This window comes from Epinephelus moara, chromosome 23 (assembly GCF_006386435.1).
Source record: "Epinephelus moara isolate mb chromosome 23, YSFRI_EMoa_1.0, whole genome shotgun sequence".
Taxonomy (NCBI): Eukaryota; Metazoa; Chordata; class Actinopteri; order Perciformes; family Serranidae; genus Epinephelus; species Epinephelus moara.
In genome coordinates this window covers 28,638,702-28,659,583 of record NC_065528.1, presented here as the reverse complement: position 1 = coordinate 28,659,583, position 20,882 = coordinate 28,638,702, and the positions used below count along the sequence as shown (strand labels likewise).

The following is a 20,882-nucleotide window of genomic DNA, read 5'->3' as shown; positions in this document are numbered from 1 at the left end:
GTTCTCTGACATTTATGCTAACGATATGAGGCGGTCTTTGTGGAAAAAAAGCTTGTTTAGTGGACTAACTTTGCACTTGAAGGTTGCCCGTTCACTTACATTTTAACAGGTCTGACGCTACTATGCGCCCCGGCTGTATCTAGGCTAACGGCTAACATGCTAACTATTATTTCTATGTCACTGCTCACTTGAAACAAATTTAGGACGATAGGAGACAGGTTGAAATAAACCGAAATTTCCCTTTAACAACTGAAAAGTATGTTACCATCACCTGCCACTACATGAAAGTGATGCGCCCGACAGAGATGCTCAACTTCAATGGCTCTACCTGCAGCATAGACATGAAGGTTGAGAACTTTTTAGGGGGCATTACCTCATCCTTGAATACAGTGCTGGCAGTACCTCTACATACCCGCATACCATCTGAGTTGGTGTTGTCAGCCGCTGGACTGACTGTAACCAGACTGCGCTCCCGTCTTACACCTGGCCACGTCAACGTCCTCATTTTCCTTAACAAGAACAAGTAAGCGAAAATCGGGACACTGTGAGTCTGAGATATTTTTTTAAGGTTCTATTCTGATGTTGCAGCAGTCTTGTTTGAGCATCTTTCTTCTGAGACTCAATGTGAGCGTGGTCCGCATGTAACTCAATATGCTTCATAATTTTAGGCCTCTACTTCTTCATGTTTCATAGGTTATGCAATGCTGTCAAAAAAACATGCATTATGTTGTAGAGATACAGCTTTGATTGAGGAAAAACACGTTTGGTATTGTTTTGTATCACTTAAGGTTTTATGTTGTTTTTTAATCACAATCAATCCAATAATCGACTGTTAACATTACCAATGCTCAATAAAGGAAAGTGCTTACACTTTGCAACCCTAGTGGTTCAGGTTGATTTTCTTTATAAAAGTTTTCTGGGCCAAAAGAGTTCATTAGTGGATATGAGAGAGGAGAGATAAGAGGACGGTTGGACCTCCTGATTATTTACCCCGCTATAGTCATAAATCATTACAGTGACTTGTAGTTTCATGTCTGTCACTTTAAATGACGGGATAAGGTCAGTCACATCTGACACCATATCCACAAGTAGGTATAGCTGCAACTGGAGCAGCTATGTGACCCACCCACTACCTTCATGACTCACCCACTGTGCACGTTAATCCACAACTGCCCCCCCCCCCCCTTTGTCTAAGTGGGCTGGTAGTCCCCAGGTCAGAATGGAAGACACCTGCTAAGGTGGTTGAGAATGACCGAGCTAAAATCCTGGGGGACTTCCAGATCCAGACTGACAAACTGGTGATGGCTAACCAACCGGACATTGTGTTGATCGCCAAACAACAGAAGAAGACAGTAGTGATAGATGTAGCAATCAAGAGCGGCAGCAACATCAGGAAGAAGGAACACGAGCAGCTGGAAAAATACCAAGGGCTGAAAGAGGAGCTAGAGAAGATGTGGGGAGTAAAGGCAACAGTGGTGCCCCCGCTCCTATCGGTGATCCCAGCTCACCTCTCCGACATAAGCGCCACCGCCACCGGGGTAAACACAGCGGTCGGCTGGTAAGGCTGAAGGCCTGTTTGGCGAGCACTTCCACGGCTTCTTGGACTGAGTATGGAGTGGTGCTTCGCCTCTTTATTTCTCGGCACTCGCTGGACACTGTCGACGCCTGGCTGGTTCCTGTCGTCGGCCCGGATGAGGTGTTCCAGCCCCGCGGCCCCTGCTCTCCTCGTACCCGCTGGCGTGTGGTGAATCTGCGCAACCTGCGGCCTCTGTGTGTGGCTCCCCGGACAGCTAACGCCGTGGACCCACCGGCTCCTGCCAGGATTGGGCTGGTAAATGCTAGATCGCTAGTGAACAAAACGTTTATCCTGAAGGATTTCCTGACTTCCCGAGGATTGGATTTTCTCTGTGTGACTGAGACGTGGCTGACTGTTGGTGAGTCCAGTGCTTTCACAGAACTTTTACCCGATGATTGCTGCTATTTTAACTCCCCGCGGACGTCGGGTCGAGGAGGAGGAATAGCGACTATTTATAAGAGTCACTATAAATGTGAGCAGCTAGGTAAGATGACGTGTGCCGTCTGAGTGCCATAAATCGTTTCGCCCTGGAAGCGACCTGGGGCGGACCCGGACACAGTTTCCTAAAGATATGGATATACACTATATAGAAATAGCTTATCTTCACACCGATGGTCTCATTTGCTGTTGTAGGTCACTCACAGACATCAGCAGAAACGAGAGACTTTTGCATATCCAGTTAAAAGTTCCTTGTAGAGGCTTTAAATTAGTGTTTTTGTTAAAGACTAGGACTAAATCTTAAATAGCTGCCAAAATTAATGGTGATTCAATGACAATAATTCATGTTGTACTTACAGTTGAAAGGTGTTGATTCACAGTCTGTCCAGATTTGGTCTCAGAGCAAGCAGCAGATCTGCACTTACAACTGTGACGACCAAGCCTTACACAGGCTCTTGTGTAATATGTCGGTCAAAGGCAAAGTTCACACAGTCAGCTAGAGGTCATTTTATGTGAATGGACTACAACAGTGACATTTCAGAATGTTTATAGATTGAAATGACCAAATACAGGCGTGTCAGACTCAGAAGAGTATTTCCTGACTGTTGTGAGAGGCATGCTGCCAGGACGGAGAAGCTGCACGAGTTCAAGAACTCAAAGACGTTGTTGTTTTCACCTCTTACTACTTTGTTGGACTTAGATCCTAATCGTGTTACACAACTGGAAGATTTATAATTGATGCTTTACTTAATTACATGCTTTCTCGCAATGTTTCGTCATAGCTATTGTCTCTAAATTAGTATCATGTAAACTCAAGGAAGGGTAACTGTCAGTCTAGATTAATAAATAAAAGTATTTTCAGGATTTTCTTTTCTTTTGTGTCCCTCTGGGTTTGACATAAAAGCTGCAACCCCAACTTATTAGTATAAGAAATCTGTATTTATTCATAGTTTGAAGCTGAAGACATTCTCATTTATCTTTACTGTTCCTCATCATCCTCATCTGTCATTGTCATATTTATAAATTCTAAATATTGTAAAGACATGGACATAACATGTATCCATCCATCCATTTTCATCTGCTTGTCTGAGGCCGGATCGCAGGGGCAGCAGGCCAAGCAAAGCACCCCAGACGTCCCTCTTCACAGCAACGCTTTCCAGCTCCTCGTGGGGGACCTCAAGATGTTCCCAGGCCAGATGAGATATGTAATCCCTCCAGCGTGTTCTAGGTCTGCGCCAGGGCCTCCTACCAGTGGGACGTGCCTGGAACACCTCTAACAGGAGGCGCCCAGAAGGATCCTGATCAGATGCCTGAACCACCTCACCTGACTCCCTTTGATGCAAAGGAGCAGCGGCTCTACTCCGAGCTCCCTCCAGGTGTCAGAGCTCCTCACCCTATCTCTAAGGCTGAGCCCAGACACATCACGGAGGAAACTCATTTCGGCTGCTTGTATCCACGATCTTATTCTTTCGGCCACTACCCAGAGCTCATGACCATAGGTGAGGGTTGAGACATAGATGGACCAGTAAATCCAAAGCTTTGCCTTCTGGCTCAGCTCCCTCTTCACCATGACAGTCTGGTGCAACGCCCGCATCACTGCAGAAGCTGCACCAAACCGCCAATCCATCTCATGCTCCATTCTACCCTCACTCATGAACAAGACCCGGCATACTTGAACTCCATCGCATGAGGCAGCAACTCTCTCCCAACCAGAAGGATGCAATCCACTGTTACCGGCAGAGAACCATGACCTCAGATTTGGAGGTGCTGACTCTCATCCCGACCGCTTCACACTCTGCTGCAAACTGCCCCAGTGCATGCTGGAGTTTTAAAATAAAAAACCTGATGAATGATGATTAGTTTTGCTTTTGTTATCTTTTTCTGTTTGGCACTGATTTTGTTTTTTTTCCGCAGTGCTTCATCTGTACGCGTAGGATTTTGTTGGATATAAAAGGTTGTTAAAAAATAAATAAATTAAAAACAAAAGGACTTACAGTCAGCATCCTCTGTAACCGCCAGCGAGCACCTGCATCGGCCACAACGGTGAGTAATAAGCTGAGTTCACACTATAAACAACACAGCAACAAGCTACAAGTCATCTTCAATAAAAACTGGTGACATGAAGCTACAAACTATCGCCCTTCACTTGTTGCAGATGGGCTGGACGCACCACAAATCAAAGTTGAGCTGGCCTCAACTGTTTTAAGTGCTCTAATGATCCGTTGCTGTTGTTTTTTTTGCCCAAATACAAACTTAAGATGACATTTAATCGAGGTGCTTTGTGGCGAGAGGCAGACACACAAGCCTGTGATGTAAACTACGTTAGCGAGTGCTTGGGCAACACAATCTGTTAATACACTGGCATGAATAAAATGATTAACACATGTAAAAAGTTACATACAGCAGCTTACCTTTAATATAGTGAAAAAAAGAAAATGTTTGGTAACTACATGGATTTTATTAAAATTTAAATATTACTTAACCCATAACATTAATCTCAATCAATCATGACTGATTTGATTTATCTAGTTCAGTACAACCGCAACCACAGAACAAATATAATGAATTAAAAAACGTCTAATTTATAGGGTTAACCTTGATACTTGGTGCAACAAACTTCAGTCAGATTTACACAGTTATGAGTATGTACACTTGTAGATAAATTATTCCTTTAACAAAACCACACAGTGGAATAATCATGTTCACTGTGGGAAACAACATTCTCCGGTCCCAAAGAAACAATCACACACTGGGTGTCTCCACAGCAGCTCTCATGTGCAGTGTACAATCATCTAATTAAATACAGAGAGGTCACTTCCTTTAAAGGGCATGTATCTGTGTCTGTAGTGCCTGTCGACAGGCTGCCGTTAAGGGGTGGAGTCCAGAACACTTTAATATGTATAGACTTTGACTTTGTGGACATCACGGTCCTCACATTCCCTTTTCCTGCTGTAGTAATAAAATGTGTTGTCTCGACGTTGGAGCTTCTTCACAAAGCCGGTCTCTGGCCATTTGTCAACCTGAGACAGAAACAGAAAAAGACAAAGGGACGACATTTATAAACGACTTAGAAATGGATCTTCTGTGGACTTTGAATCTAAATCTGAGATAATTTGGTTGCTTTGCCAATTTTGTTTTTGTTTTGTTGGTATTTTCTGTCACTTTGCAGTTCCATTGCATCTCTTTGTGGCCTTTTTGTCTCTTCCCAGTGTGGGTGTTGATTTAATTAAAATTTTGCAGGTGAAAGCCTGACACTTCGCCCCAAGGCCTCTGTTCAGTAATTCATTCATTCATGTATGTGAAGCACTACTGTCAAGCTTTACACTCTGTTTTAAAAAGGACACACTATCATAAACAATAAACACAGCAGGTTTTTTATCCACCAATAAAACAGATATGTTTTGTTGCTGGTGTATGCATGTATCAGCAGTCTGTCAGTACACTGTCTTTAAACAGCTTAAACTCAAATCCTCCATACACAGTCAGTGTCACTCCCAGGTGTATGTTTTAAATCTTCACTGCAATACACATTCAGATCACAATATTTACCAAGGCCCCTTGTTTGACTTGTATGTACTCCATTTCATCTCTGTAGCCGGCCTGCTGGAATCTGAACAGGTTTTCCACCTCTGCCGTCCATCCTTTGGCTCTACTCATGGACTTTGGTTTGGAGTTGTTTTCAGTAGCACAGAACATGGTGGCGATGTTGAGAGATGTCACAGAAATGCAGTTTCCTAAATTCCTGGACAGCAGACTGGTGTTGGATGACTAACAAGACATGATAAGAAAAGGGAGTATATTTAGGACTCATCAGCTGGCTTTACTAAACATGAAGCTGGAGCAGGAATGAGGTTCAAAATAAGCTTATTGTCATAACACATAAAACAAACGTGTTTTTACTGTGCAAGCTACAGCAGGGATTCAGATTTAACCAGGCTACGTAAACATTTTGCTCCATTCTTGCTTTTCTTAAACATCAGCAAGGACACTAATTAGAGCAACAATGTGTAAGAGTTTAAATCTATGCTAGAGAAGTTCTGGGAAATTCGGCAAGCAAATGATCCACCAAACATCACTGATAAACTGTCCTCTGTTGTTTAGATGAAGCTGATATTGGCAAAGGTAGAACTGCCAGTCACATAACATGGCAATTTACAAAAACAAGTGCTGCTTTATGTATTACAATATATGCCGAACTGAAGAATCGACTTTAAAAATTGTAGAGAACCTAAAAGAAAATCCTACTGTGCTAGAATATATCATTATAAGAAGTGATACTTTAAAATGCAATATTCTTGAATTGAGTTCTATGCGTTTCGGGCTTCACAAGTCTTCTTACAACGTCGACAGAGAATATCTCACAGCTTTATTTACTAATTTATGCAAATGTTCCATCTTAATTTTTTATGATTAAAGGATGATTAACAGTTTACTTACATTGCTTTAAAGTGGTTTCTTCCCAGACGGCAGTAAGCAAACGGTCGTGGTTTTTCAGCTTCTCTTTGGTTGCCTGGTTACTGTGGACTTTCTTCTTCTGTGTTGCCAAGAGCTTCCGGTAGATGGCACCAAAACATGACAATTTACAAAAACAAGTGCTGCTTTGTGTATTACAATATATGCCGAACTGAAAAATCGGCGTTAAAAATTGTAGACAACCTAAAAGAGAAATCCTACTTGTCGGTATTTTTCATTCTAACAAGTAATACTTTAAAATGCAACAATCTTGAATTGAGTTGTGTGCGTTTCGGGCTTCAACGACGATAAGTAGCCTCTGTTTTTATAACGTCAATGGAGAAGATCTCACAGTCCTATATACTCATTTATATACGTATTACAAATTTAGTTTTGTTATAATAAAAATAGTATCAACAGTTTACTTACGTTAGTTTCTGAAATTGGTTTCTTCGCAAACGGGAGTACAGCTTCTCCTTGGTTGCCTGGTTACCGTGAAGTTTCTTCTTCTGTGTTGGAGGACAGACGCCAAGAGCTTCCGGTACATGGCGCCAAACGACAGAACAGAGCGATAGTAGCGAAACAAAAAAGAAACTGTGTCGGCAGCATTAATCTGTGTTTGAAGAAAAAAGCAATTGTCGAGCAAAGCGTTTAAAAAACTCATAAAAACGAGTTTCAGTTGAAGAAGAATACCGGAGAGTAACTTCACAGTAGGTGGCGGTAACGTCCATTAAGTGCACTTGAAACGCCATGAACAGAAACGTAGAAGAAGAGGAACTGAATCAGTGGGCGGGACAAACTAACACCGGCGCTGTCAACAAAATATGTCCTCTCCGCTAGAAACGAAGTTTAATTAATTTTACTCGACACCACAGAAAGGTTTGGCGTAAACATGAGTTCATTTGCAGGTCGAATGAAGGAGTATCCCACCGTGTCTTTGGACCGGTTCGACCGGGAGAACCTACATGCCCGGGCATATTTCCTCTCCCACTGTCACAAAGGTGAGCCTGGCAGCTAGCTAGCATCACCAACTTCAGTATGTTTAACTGTAATTAATGACATTTAGCATTCACTGAGGCCTTTAACAAGAGGTTTAACTAATGTTCATCTGTTTTATTTTATTAACAGATCACATGAAGGGACTGAAAGGACCAATACTGAAGAGGAAACTGCAGTTCAGGTGACATTTGCTTGACCCATGAAATATAGACCTTGTTTTTACAGCAGATATTTTAGCTTGTCATAGTAGGAACAGCACAGGTGTAGTTATTGACATTAGAAACGACTGCTGTCACTCTCACTGGGACACGATGGAACTGAGTCAACGAAGTGATTCTCATACTTTGAAATAATTTTTAAGATAAGAGAGATAAGATAAGATACACCTTTACTGATCCCATAATAGAGAAATTCCAGTGTTACAGCAGTTAAGGAGAAAGAGTCAGATTAAAGATTTCAAATTTAAACTTAAAAAACTTTAATTTTTATCTATGGGAAATAGCACTTATTTCTATGGTTTCACCTGTGTTTTCCTACTATGACAAGTGTTTCTATTTTCTGATACTTTATACTGTGACAACGTCTGCTTCACAAAGGATAGGGATTAGTTCTGAACACTGTCAACATTTTATTAACACGAAACAGATGAAAACCATATCAAAAAACTATGGAAAAACACAGCTGGGGTCATGTGGTGTAATGATAATATTAATAATAATAACAACTTTATTTGTAGAGCACTTTTCGAGCTATACGTCCAACGTACTTTCCAAGGTGAAGATAATGAAAAACAAAAATGATATTAATAAAACATAAGCATACATCTACACCTACATATACACCCTAACACATATATACCTGTAAGTTCGCATCAGACCTGTTGGCACAATCATATTCCCTCCTCTGTGCAGTGAAATATTTATAATTTCTGGTAAAAGCAATGACGTCATGAGAGCTATAAACAGGCTTAAAAAAACTAATAAGACATAACTGAACTCATACAACATAACTCATATAAACTTAGCTGAAAACTAAACACAGGACTGAACACTTCTAATTAGCTGAATTACTGTTTTGTCTTTTGGTTCCAGTCGTACAGTCCGGCTTTACTGCTCCTTCGTGACCAAAGAACTTCTTCTGAACAATCCCAAGTACGCTTTCTGGGAGGAATACATCGTAAGTCCCATTTATTGTTGTCATTTTCAATGTGTATGAAGAGTCAAACAAGAGTCGATATAATGGATGTTTGTACACTGTTAAACATCATGGCTGTACACTGTGAGGTGGATTCCAGAGGTAACTAGGAGGTTTTGCTTCAGGTGATTTTTCTGTGTGTCCGAGAGTAATTTTTGTCTAAGGGTGCTTTCACACTTGCCCTGTTTGGTTCGGTTCAGTTGAACTCAAGTTCGTTTGCCCCCTCAGTGCGGTTTGTTTGGGCAGGTGTGAACTCAGCAATCACACTCAGGTGTGCACCAAAACAATCAGACCGAGACCTTCTTGAAGAGGTGGTCTCGGTCCGATAACAAACAAACTCTGGTGAGGTTTGTTACAGTCCTGGAGGATTATTAATGTGCACCTCCTCCTGTACTGCCTTAATATGCACATTCAGCACATCCAATGCATCAAAACATTGTTTTCTAGTTGGAGCCGCGCCTCGTTTTCAAACTGTATGGTTTGACTAAAATGAACAATGACAGCAATATAGTCCACGATGAGCAGCGCTAAAATCAACCTGCGTAGTTGTCCCTCCATTGTGACATTAGAAAGTGTCACATTTATCTTGCAAGTGTACTCTTCTTCAACGTTTGCTTTACTTCCTGGATTTTTCCCACATGGAAATTCTGACCAATCAAGAGCAGCTTTCTCACACAAGGCATTTGATCTGGTCCGCTTGTAAATGCTGCCGTGAGAACATGAACCAACTCTAGGCAATTATACAACTTTGTACAAAATGAGTCCCTGATTCAGACCAAAGGAGACAACTCTAGGTCTGAAAGCAGCCTATTGTTGCTTTGCACTCTGGTATTTTGGTGGAATGTGACGTTTTCTCTCTTCTTCCTTGAATAACACTCAGTTTTTTCTTTCTCTCCTGTGAATGATCTGTTTGAGGTTCCCTTAGAGCTGGAGAGCCCAACTCAGATTTCCCTGGTTGACGAGGCATCTGGAGAGGTAAAAACTGAAGACTGATTGAATAGTCGGTCCAGTCACACATATGGATTTAGATCGTTAGTTGCATAATCGTAAATGTCCCTCTGATTGATTTTCTTAAACCATCTTTCTTGGTGTCTGTTTGACAGAAAGAAGAGGTCGTGGTCACGTTGCTTCCTGCAGGCCACTGTCCCGGCTCTGTTATGCAAGTCAAACCATTTTTATGTCTTTGTTTATAAATGTAGCCACAACATACAATAAAGATAACCACTAATGACAGTATACTAAATATATTCTCCCCTTTGACCTCCAGCAATATTTCATGATGGTCTGGAGCCTGCTCGTATTCCATTTTACCCGTAATAAAGTTGACTCTTGAACACAATAGTAGTCGATACCCTCCCAGTTTAGAGAACTAGGCAGGAGTACCACCACGGAAGCTTTGCCAGTTAAATGGTCTATTTTTACTACTTTTTCAGGCATGTTAATCAGTCTGAGGTTGGACCTACGTGAGCGATTTTCAAGCTTGTCAAATTCTTCAACAACCCCATAAAATTCCAAACTATCCTTTAAAATCAAAAGTCAAACTCTGAAATGTTGTGTGTCTGTGTGCAGGTTCCTGTTTGAGGGTTCCCAGGGGAACGTGTTGTACACAGGAGACTTCAGGTTAGCTGCCGGAGACGTCTCGAGAATAGAACATCTGCACTCAGGCAGCAGGTCAGTCCTGATGAACACCTTCAACAGAAGCTCTGGAGAACCAGACAGTGAATATTGAGGAATTTGATCATGTCTTCAGAAAAGTCAGAGATTGTTTAGGCGCTTACTGTAGCTGTTGAACGACTTTTTATGTCCCCTAAACCTTCTTGTGTCTTGTTTCACAAACAGAGTGAAGGATATTCAGAGTATTTATCTGGACTCCACTTTTTATGACCCACGATTCTACCAGATCCCCACTCGGGTAAGTCTCTGGGATGGAAACAGGACTCAATAAAGGAAGATATTGTAGGAGTCTTTGTGGTGAATTCCAAACAGGAATAGTAAGGAAAATTGTGTGTGTGTGTGTGTGTGTGTGTGTGTACATGTGTGCAGGAGGTCTGTCTGAACGGTATCTCAGAACTCATTGGAAACTGGATCACTCAGAGTCCTTATCACGTTGTGTGGCTCAACTGCAAAGCCGCGTATGGATATGAATACCTGTTTACCAACCTGGGAGAGGAGTTCAACACACAGGTAACACACACACACACACACACACACACACACACTAAGTTTCTGTACACATGCTCTATATGTACTCCACAAATTCATACATGTGTGTGTGAACATCTCCTGCTAAAGTACAATTAAATGGTTAAATATTTACTCTCAGATTCATGTCAGAAGTCTGGCGATGTTCAAGAAGATGCCGGAGATCCTGAGCTACGTGACGACTGACCGCAGGACGCAGATCCATGCCTGTCGACACCCTAAGGTCTCTCTCTCTCTCTCACACACACACACACACACACACACACACACACACACACATCCAAAGTCTCTCTCAGGTTATTCAGGGCTGTAAGTGGCCCCTATATAGCCATCTAACCTTAAATCTGGTAAATCTTGTAAACGCTGTTGCTGCAGCCCCTCTCCTTCTACCAGCAGTAGATTTTAGTTTTGTTTCCAGAGAGATACCGTTAAGTTAATATGGGGACTTGGCTGTTGTAACCTTTGCTGTCGCTACTCTGGAAATAATATTCTGTTTGTTTTTGCCCCAGAAATTTAAAAATATCTTGGAATTTTTTTTAAAAGTCAAAATTTAGGTTATTTTAACAAAGTCAAAGTTCCAAAACCATGGTAGTAAATTATTTGTTTGCTTTGTTAATCCTTTTGTTGAGCATCTCTGTGACCGTCACTTCTACTGCTTCATAGCTCTGGTGTGTGTCTGTGTGTGTGTGTGTGTGTGTGTGTGTGTGTGTGTGTGTGTGTGTGTGTGCAGGATGAGGAGTTTTTCCAAGGCAGCCGGTTGCCGTGTGGCTGCACAGCACCTGATGGGACTCCTCTTCGAATCATCAGCATCAAACCGTCCACCATGTGGTTTGGAGAACGAACGAGGAAGACTAGTGTTATAATAAAGTAAGAGCAGATTCAGATGTCTCAGCGGTTTGTGGAAATACTCACTTCTGTCAAAACTCATGTTTCTTTAAGACAGTGAAAGAAAAATTAATCACAAATCACATGGAGCTTGGTGTATGAGAGCTAAGTATGCATTTTGTTTTCCAGAACAGGAGTCAGTTCCTTCAGAGCCTGCTTCAGTTTCCACTCGTCTTACTCAGAGGTACATCTGTGTTTCATGTGGTTACACACTGACAGTACATTTCTTTGTTACATACATGAGTCTAATGGGAGCTTCTAGTGTTTTCCTCAGCTAATAATGATCTACAGTTGTGCTGGTTTCCCATATGAAGAGTTTTTAAACTCTCCTTTCCTCATTTATACTCTTTAAAGTTGAGCACTGTTCAGGCATTTGGAAACAAATAGACTCGCAACGTTTGTCTCTGATTTCAGCTCAGAAACTTCCTTTCCTACCTCCAGCCGGTCAACATCTACCCCAGTGTTATCCCTCTGGGTCGGACGCTGACTGAGGTGACACAGACGTGAGTCAAGTTTTACTCATTTTGATTTTATTTCAGGTGAGAACTGGGTAGGTTTGGGTCGGTTCTCGGTAATACCAGTTCGGTTCGGTACTCCGTCTTGGACCGGGTTTTTTTTTTTTTTTTTTTTTTTTTGAAGACCGACCGGACTGCATACTCGGGCGGAATGTACGCGGAGCAGACTCTGCAGAGGTCCGCCTGGTGAAAGCGGACGTCCGCAAGCCCTGTGCGTCCGCCTGGTGAAAGCGGACGTCCGCAAGCCCTGTGCGTACAAAGCACGACCGACTGCGCGGACTCAGCTCCGCACACCAGTGTCGCACAAAAGACTGCTCGGCATGTATTTTTCACATCACGGGGATTTNGGTCGTTTTTTATTTTAAATGGGTCAATTGCGCCCCCAAGTGGCGAAAAGTCGTTTTTTATTTTAAATGGGTCAATTGCGCCCCCAAGTGGCGAAAAAATTGGGTATTACCGACTTGATGAGGTTTTTCACAAAAACCGGACCGTTTTTTTTTTCTCATACCGACCCAACCCTAGAACTGGGGCTGTACCCAACTAAAAATGATGTCAGCTGGATCAGATTTGGCTGTTGAATACGTTTATTTGGAGATTTGTGTTTTTTCTTCTCTGTATAAATCTTTACTGTTTGAATGAGCTCAGCAGGACATTCAATATGACAGCAGCGTCCATGTAGTAAAGTCAACGAGCTAACTGTGCTAATGATGGATCGGAAATTAACAACTTTTGTCCGACACTAGATATCAAACAAAAACCAGAGACTTTGTCGTATTAAGTTGCTGTGAGCTGTAAATTCACCACTGAAGTAAATACCTTTGGGTTTGGGGTGTTGGTTGGAAAAAAAAACGAGCAAATCTAAAGCCCCATTTTAATGACAGTGTTCACTTCCCCACGTGCAAGTGCTCCATCAAGAAAAAGCTCACCCTTGACACTTTTTCGCAACAGCATCGTTGCTGCATCCCAGGCTTAGTGGCGCCCAAGACGATCATGTTTGATTTAAAGAAACAACAAGCCAAAGCGTTTTTCCCCTAAAGCAGAAGGATAAACAGTGATTCCAGACCTTTCTCTAGCGCTGACACAGTGTTGTTAAGACAGATGTGGCTACACAAGACTAGTTGCGGCCTCGTAAAGGCATTAAACCCCACCAGATACTTCACAGATCCTTTTAGACTTTACACAGGGCTTCTGCTGTGATAACTTTTAAAGCCAACACTGTAAATTAGAAGCCAAAGTTTTCATCCTGCAGACCTTTGCAATGAAACAAAAAAGTGATGTATTTTATCTGTGATACCACAGTTTAAATATTTAAAAAATTAAATCAGTTAGTTCACATGTTAATTACAGTAACATTTATAGCTAAAACTGTTAAACAGTTGTAAAAACTTTGTCACTGTGTGTCTGTGCAGGTTGAGACTGATGTGCAGGAAACAGTCGGATCAAACTATGAGTGTATACAAACCTCTGGGAGTCCTCAAACGCTGCAAGGTGGAGCAACCTACATATGGTGAGACACACACACACACACACACACACACACACACACACACACACACACTGTATATAACCACAACAGGTGCTCTGCACTGTGATGCTTCTTTACAGGCCATGATGAGATCTTTCCAGGTGACAACAATCAGTCTTTGCTCACTTGCAAATATTGTCAGAACTACAAGAAGCACTGTTTGCATCAGACGTGTGGGGGGCGTCGTCTGAAAGATGCAGAGACATTGGAATTAGGATAGTTTTTTTTAATAGTGTAATAGTTTTGGTTTTTGTAAATTTGTCCCTAAATTTCCTTTTGAGTGGAATTAAAAAGTCTTAAATCTAACATGCCTTAAGGTACAGGAACTCTGCGGACATCACCTCTCATGACGTCATAGAAAATAATTGACAGTTATTAAGCTGGCTAATTTGTCCTTAATCTCCTTATGTATACTTGTTGATACAGACGGAGATACATCACAATAAAATTAAGAGCATTTCAAAGTCAGCCAGTTTAGAGACGCCAGGCTACACAGCTGAGGATGCTTCCCCCAACAGAGCGCTGAACCCAGCTCACCTACTTCCCTCGATGCCTCTGAGGCAGGATGCGACACAATAAAGTGACACTCACGTTGGTAAATGAGCCGGCCCAGTTAATGCATGTGTGGATCCTGTGTGTGTGCATGTGTGTGTGCATAATCGGACAATATTAACGGAGTGAAAAAACTGAATGCTGTCGTCCTTCTTCTCCTTCTTCAAAAGTCATTCCCTGCTGTGCAATCAGTGAGTGATAGGGCAAGATAACTGTGTCTATGTTCTGTAATCAAGGCCCGTACTGAGCAGTTGGTTAGCTGTTAGCTGGCTTTCATTTCTTTAACAAGCGGCAGATAAGTTACTGTAGCTGCAGAGCTGAAGACTTTGCATTTACAGTGTTGGCCCGTTGTGGTGTGGTTTCTGTTTAAGAAGCACTTTGCTTAAAACTAACTTTGGCTGCTACATATTTTCTGATTTATTACAAATTATCTGAGAGATTAAAGTGAGATTTAGTGAGAAGTTTTCAGTCTAGTGTGTGTGCATGAGTGTGTGTGTGTGTGTGTGTGTGTGTGTGTGTGTGTGTGTGTGTCTGTGTGTGTGTCTGTGTGTGTGTGTGTGTGTGTGTGTGTGTGTGTGTGTGTGTGTGTTGCACAATGAAGCATCTACATAAATTAAAACCTGTTATCTTTGAAGTGTTACATATTTATTTAACCTTTATTTAAATCTTGAGGAATCATTGATGTCGAGAGCACAACAACCAACACTTAAAAATCACAAAGAACGAGCAAATAACAACAGACCGAACACCTTTAAAAACAGTTACATTCAAAAGTACAGTAGTTGGTAATCATAGTTTTAAACTGGCCTATAGTAACCATTGTGGTGAGTTTGAGTGTACGTTGCAAGATGTTCCAGGAAGATGCTGCAGAAGAACTAAAAGCAGTTTTACCAAATTCAGTGTTAGTGCGGGGAACATCGAGCATTAAGCAATCAGTTAAACGTGTAGAATAATTACTATGCGACCAGTTCAATAAAGTGCTGAGGTATGGTGGCATGCTGCCGTTCAAAACTTTATAAATGAAAAGTAGCCAGTGCATATCTCTTCGCACAGATAAAGGTGCCCATCCCACCTTATCATATAAGACATGATGGGTGGAGTAACTGGACCTGGTGATGAATCTGAGTGCAGAGTGATAAATTGAGTCCAATGACGTGAGAGTGGAGGCAGAAGCATGTCTATAGATAACATCACCATAATCCTAGGCTGAGTGGGCGGAAGTTCGCTGCATAGATCAGCCTCTCATTGGGCGGAACGAGCCACCTGCTGAAGTCCCGCCCTACCACCTCCAGTTGCAGTTTTCAACACGTCCTTTACTAACTTTTGCGGTGTTTGATCTTGCGGGGATGTAGCCATTTTTCTGCCATGGTTCGCGTCCTGTAGGCGATATTTTTGTGGGCGTGTTACACCAAAACCTGTTTCCCCCCGGCAATATTTTTGCAAGCGCACCGTTGCTGTGGCACCGCCCAGAACGATTGTGATTGGTTGAAAGAAATACAAGCAGCCGGGGCGTTTTTTTCTCCAATCTTAAAGTGAGAGTCGACCCAGCCAGACCTTTCTTTTCTTGAGAAAGGTCTGGTGAGCGAGACTACCATAATCCAGAACTGATAAAAATACAGTCTCAATGATCTGTTTCCTACAAAGTAAGGGGAAATTTAATTTGTGTCTATGTAAGTATCCGATTTTGTGTTTTAGTTTACTTGCCAGTATGTCAATATGGAATTTAAATGTTAGTTTCTGATCCAACCAGATGCCCAGGTACTTATATTCTGAGACCCTTTCAATATGATTTAATATGACAATAAACCTCTTCTAGGATTATTTCAGACTTGAATACTGTACATACCTGAGCGCTGTGGTAGTTCAGAAATATAACCACATGTGTTATACAGGGTTTTCACAGTCATGGAAAAACGTGTGAACAGCAAACACCCAGAATACATTGATCATTTCATAAACTTTTATTACCTATTATCTGTTTTTCTTAAATCTTAAATCATGTTTTTTAAAGCCAAAAACATACTAAAAGTCTGCATTGATGGTGAATTAACAAACTTAATTAACTCCTGCATGCCTGTCTAGTGAACGTATTAACTGTCTGTTTCTCCCTGCTCAGATTCAGACAGCGATGATGAGCTGTTTGACGGGCTGGACCTGGTGCCAGTGAGGAAGAAGATGGCGCTGAACCAAGAAATGAAAAATGGTGCATGAATATTTGATCTTATTTTTGTAGCTTTATGTCTGATTTTGGTGTTTACATGAATGCATTGATGATTATTCACAATATTTGTTTAAATCTGTAATTCTCAGTGAAAGATCAGAGTCCTCAGGAAACAGCGCCCCCTGTGTCTGCGGTTGAGTCTCTACCTGTGACAGTCACAGACACACAGCCTGTAACAGGTAACTACATGGACTGCACTGAGTCCAATGATGAAGAGGAGGGTGAGCAAGAGGGAGAGAACGAGGGAGAGGAGGATAAAACACTGACGACGGAGGAGGCGAAAGGAACAATAAAGGAAACTGAGAATAAGTCGACTGACGTTGAAGGAAGCGGCTCCTCTAATCCTCCGAAATGGGAGGACTTCTTCACCACGGAGACGCTGACTGACAGCCAGAACAGCCTCAACAGCCAATCACAGTCCTGCTGCTCTGTCCCAAGCCCCTCCCCCTCCAAAATGACTGATTCACAGACCCCAGATCTGTTCAGCGATGAAGAGGAAACGCCTGAAAACTTCAGTTTGACCCTGTCCGCCTCTCTGTCGAATCATTCCTCCCAGAACCAGGAGTCGTATCTACCTGACACTTTGATCCTCCAACCAGAGCAGGAGGGGCGGGCACAAGGAGACGCGAGGACCAATACTGTGTCTCAGGAGAAGGAGCGCAGCGGGCAGTTGGAGCAGGAGGAGCTCTCAGAGTCTCAGGTGTCGTCGGACTTTGATATTCCCTGCACGCCAGAGTCCAAAGTGCCTCAACCTGATGAACTGTCACAGTTGTACAGGAAGCTGGCGTCAGGAGAGGAAGTGGTCATCAGAAAGGGAAGTCAGGGCTACACATGACAGAATGTTAAAGGAAGTTTTTTTGTGAGCCACGTTGCTATAGGCTTGGGCCGGTGTTAAAAACCCACTATTTTGAACACTGCAGCCTGTTCTGTTTTGTTCAGAGAACATCGGCGTGCAGCCTCGTTCTGTGGACGATAAACGAGGTGCAGACTGATAAAGGAGGAAATACAGTGAGTGACAACAACCCGCCCACATTTAAGAGAACTGTTTGTGGTGGAAACACTAGGGTCTAGGTACCATGTCTGAAGGGTTACTGGTACCATACTGAAAGTGTTTGGTGGAAACTGGGCTTAAAGCTGCCATGTCTCTTGTCCATCCCAAAAAATACATGAACTTTCAAGTAAACAAAGACAAGTTGCCCTGTTCATTGCCCCCTCCCACCTCCACTGAAATTGCTCTCCTTCGTGTTGCCAGCCTCAGCTCTGCACGATCTGTCAGACACCAGTGGCTCTGTTAGTCTGTGACCATATATACATAACTGATCACATTGTCATATTGCTTATTACTAATGCAAGCCAAGTTGGATTTAGCGCCATGATGCCGTCAGCACAGGTTGCTGATGTAGACTACTCTTTATCTGCCAGAATGACAAATGTCAGTTCAGCTGTTTGGCATTAAATCAAACTGGTTTAAGCTCGCACACCTGACAGGAGCAGCCAAACTGGAAATCAACCCAACTCTAATATCTTATCATTTGTTCTCCTATATGCCCCAAGATTCCTGTTTTGTATATGTGAACAACACATAATGAGCTTCTATGATACCAGGTATGCCTTTCAAGTGACACCATTCCACTCTAAAACCACACGGACCTCAGTATGTACAGCACCAACACACACACACACACACACACACACACACACACACACACACACACACAGTTTCTTCCAATGCACTTTAAGTTCACCCGTGCCCTACATACATTAATGCACCTGTGACTTTCCCTGCTTGTTGTCGGTTTGTGGTTTTGTTCTGCTGAACTCTTTTCTTCCTTTTACACTGCATCAATTACATGAAGTTCTGAATCAAAGCAGAACTTTTGGTTTGTTGTATCAAATTAAAAGTATTTTATTTAAACCAAAGAGCATTTTGTATGCTTTCAAAGTTCAGATGAGTGATTCATTTGACTTAATACGAGTTAAAACTAGCAAAAAAGTTAAAAAGAAATTCACCATCAAGGGCTGTAATCAACCAAAGAAAAACTTGGTTGACAGAAATTCTTCCTTCTCCTAAACCATTTGATTGGTCTATTGATCTCCCCCTGAATAAGATTTTTCCTAGTCGACCAATAGTCGTCATTTAGGTCCATTAGTCGACTAGTCGCCCACATGTTTCTGATATGAATGAAATGATTAAATGATATATTTTGGTGGTTTGAGTTGAAGGTGTGAGAAAGAATAGTATCAGNTGAAGATGAGTTTACCTATCACCTTGGGTTCGTCCTTCACCTTCTCAAAATGATCCCACACTTTGGATTTCCTGCCCGACATGTTATTAACTAGCCTGTGGAATAACCACAGGTACCAGCCCTGGAAATGAACCTGACGTCTGTGTGTGTGGCCATGTCCTTTCAAATTAAATTCCCACATGGTCCAATCAGTTTAGAGTTTAGTTTTTTTCTGCGACTAAGCGACCAATGAAGTCTTGGCTAATGACCTTTCTGGTTGACTAATGTTTCGTCGACTATCGGGGGGGCAGCCCTACATATTAAGCTTACTTTTAATAACTTCATAAGCAGCCAACAGCTGTTTTCTTCTGTGGGTTCGGGGATGGTAATGCCTGTGTAAATGCCCAAAGGAGGACAATTCACTGACGTCCTCTCACAGCAGGAGCCGCTCACTGTACTGTGTCCTGGAGACGCCAGGAATCTGCAGGTTTTCATGACAAACAAACCAAACTACAGGTGAGTACCAACATGTTTTCCTATCTTTATTTATTACTTTTATATTGTAAAACAGTTTGTAAACTTTAAGAAAATTGTTCTTTAACTGTTACTTTTTTTATTTTAAAGTCCTTTACATAGATTGACAAACTTTGAATTGTTGCTTTTGGTCTTTTTTGGGTTTTACTGACTGAATATCACCAAACTTATCCTTTAATATATTCATCACGTAGTGCTACTTTATACTTGGACCTTAAATAACTACTCTTCACCCTCAACAAGCCATTTTGTTACAATCAGCTGCTAAACGTTCACTGTAACATCTGCTGCTAGATTCATCAAGCAGCTACACAACATGCCAATAAGGCCAAATGAAGTCGAGTTGATTCGTTGGAATATAGATCTCCAGTCTCTTTATGTAATGATCTCGAAGGGCTTTGTCTTTTAAAACAGCAAACTGTCTCTGTTTCGTGAGTCCGTCTGTTTCCATAAAGCACAAATATCTTTAACCAGTTTGTTTGACACAACAGGCTCCACAGCTGGTTAAAGCAGGTGACGCTGATCCCATTAAAGTCCACGCAGAGGATGCTGGGAGAGAAGATTGGCTCCACTGGGTGCTGCTGCTGTTCCCCATTTCAGACTTGGTGAGTTCCTGATGACAAACACTGAGGACCTGAAGGACCCCTGCAGGGTTTCTTCTTCTTCTTCTGCTGTATCCTTCTTCCGTCACACCCTTCAGTTCACAGAGACAGAAAACACAGCAGCAATGTTAATTTACAGGAACTTGAGTGTATTTAAATGGTTAAAACTGGAACAAAAGCACATAAAACACATTGGAAGTGCTGAATAATTATAGCCACTGGGTTATAAAATGATGTTCAGTTACTGTAATGATCTCATGTTACCCTTTCAGTACAAGGAGATTTTTAGAACAGGTAAATTGTGCAATGGTTGTAATGGAAAAAAGGGAGCAAACATGTAGAACACAAATAATCGATAATAATAAATAGATTCTTAAAGTGCAAAAACCAAATATACACAGGCAGAGATGTAAAAAAAAAAAAAAAAAAGGTAAAGAACACAAAAATTAGCATAGATATATCTGCTTTAAAGTCATCAAAATACTAAATAAGCGATGAAATTATTTATGAACAGGCCCAAACAGAATCTGCAGATTTTTTTAAAGTGTTTTCAGTGATGATCCAAAATGAAAATGCCTCTGGAACTCTCTCCCCCACAACATTTGTAATATTAACTACCTTTCCACTTTCGAATCCGGTCTGACAACACCTTTTCAAGCTGGCATATTTGGTCTGATTTAATGTGACACACATTTTGAGACTTGCACTGATGATGATTTTATATCTAATCTTACTATATACTTACGAAAACTCTGTGTGTGTGTCTGTTCCACGTTTTTCTCCTCACTGACTTGGTCAATCCATGTGAAATTTGGCACAGTGGTAGAGGGTCATGGGAGGATGCCAATGAAGCAATATTACATCAATTGGCCAAAGGGGGGCGCTATAGCAACCGATTGAAATTGCAAACTTTGAATGGGCATATCTCATGCCCCGTATGTCGTAGAGACATGAAACTTTGC

At 41.8% G+C, this 20,882-nt stretch overlaps 4 protein-coding genes across 6 annotated transcripts in view; 1 reads left to right on the top strand and 3 right to left on the bottom strand.

The window, feature by feature from the left end:
• Window positions 1–2,502, bottom strand: part of LOC126385119 (UDP-glucuronosyltransferase 2B17-like) — a 6,076-nt gene extending 3,574 nt beyond the window's left edge. Inside the window, exon 1 of the mRNA XM_050036657.1 lies at window positions 2,372–2,502. The gene's annotated coding sequence lies outside the window, so the exon portion shown is untranslated. The remainder of the gene's footprint in view (window positions 1–2,371) is intronic.
• Window positions 2,503–4,407: 1,905 nt separating this feature from the next.
• meig1 (meiosis/spermiogenesis associated 1) lies at window positions 4,408–6,996 on the bottom strand. The gene is made up of 4 exons (XM_050036440.1): window positions 6,896–6,996; window positions 6,452–6,563; window positions 5,564–5,782; window positions 4,408–5,034 (listed from the first exon to the last, which is right to left on the bottom strand). Exons 3-4 carry the CDS (start codon window positions 5,708–5,710, stop codon window positions 4,906–4,908), a joined length of 276 nt encoding a protein of 91 aa, XP_049892397.1. The 5' UTR covers window positions 5,711–5,782; window positions 6,452–6,563; window positions 6,896–6,996; the 3' UTR covers window positions 4,408–4,905.
• Window positions 6,997–7,253: 257 nt separating this feature from the next.
• dclre1c (DNA cross-link repair 1C, PSO2 homolog (S. cerevisiae)) overlaps window positions 7,254–20,882 on the top strand; it is a 123,037-nt gene continuing 109,408 nt past the window's right edge. Inside the window, exons 1-15 of one of the 2 annotated variants that reach the window (XM_050036828.1) lie at window positions 7,254–7,467; window positions 7,595–7,646; window positions 8,557–8,641; window positions 9,575–9,634; window positions 9,763–9,818; window positions 10,229–10,330; window positions 10,499–10,571; window positions 10,703–10,843; window positions 10,983–11,084; window positions 11,592–11,728; window positions 11,876–11,930; window positions 12,161–12,249; window positions 13,671–13,768; window positions 16,455–16,541; window positions 16,649–18,782. In XM_050036828.1, coding sequence (XP_049892785.1) covers window positions 7,359–7,467; window positions 7,595–7,646; window positions 8,557–8,641; window positions 9,575–9,634; window positions 9,763–9,818; window positions 10,229–10,330; window positions 10,499–10,571; window positions 10,703–10,843; window positions 10,983–11,084; window positions 11,592–11,728; window positions 11,876–11,930; window positions 12,161–12,249; window positions 13,671–13,768; window positions 16,455–16,541; window positions 16,649–17,394 — 1,992 coding nt within the window. In that variant the 5' untranslated portion in view covers window positions 7,254–7,358 and the 3' untranslated portion in view covers window positions 17,395–18,782. Of the gene's footprint in view, window positions 7,468–7,594; window positions 7,647–8,556; window positions 8,642–9,574; window positions 9,635–9,762; window positions 9,819–10,228; window positions 10,331–10,498; window positions 10,572–10,702; window positions 10,844–10,982; window positions 11,085–11,591; window positions 11,729–11,875; window positions 11,931–12,160; window positions 12,250–13,670; window positions 13,769–16,454; window positions 16,542–16,648; window positions 18,783–20,882 lie in introns of those variants that run through there. The other variant, XM_050036829.1, reaches the window with a different exon arrangement.
• The window catches only part of LOC126385247 (overexpressed in colon carcinoma 1 protein homolog), a 7,188-nt gene continuing 5,635 nt past the window's right edge, over window positions 19,330–20,882 (bottom strand). For both annotated transcript variants that reach the window (XM_050036858.1, XM_050036857.1), the window contains one exon: window positions 19,330–20,012. Coding sequence is in view for 1 of the 2 variants with exons in the window: in XM_050036857.1 (XP_049892814.1) it covers window positions 19,915–20,012 (98 nt within the window). In the remaining variant the exon portion in view is untranslated. The remainder of the gene's footprint in view (window positions 20,013–20,882) is intronic.

Excerpts from the sequence above, each read along its gene's own strand:
- meig1 (XM_050036440.1), bottom strand. The coding sequence starts at position 5,710 with ATGTTCTGTGCTACTGAAAACAACTCCAAACCAAAGTCCATGAGTAGA. Across the intron at positions 5,035-5,563 it reads AAGTCAAACAAGGGGCCTTG|GTTGACAAATGGCCAGAGAC; the intron begins GTAAATATTGTG and ends TTTCTGTCTCAG.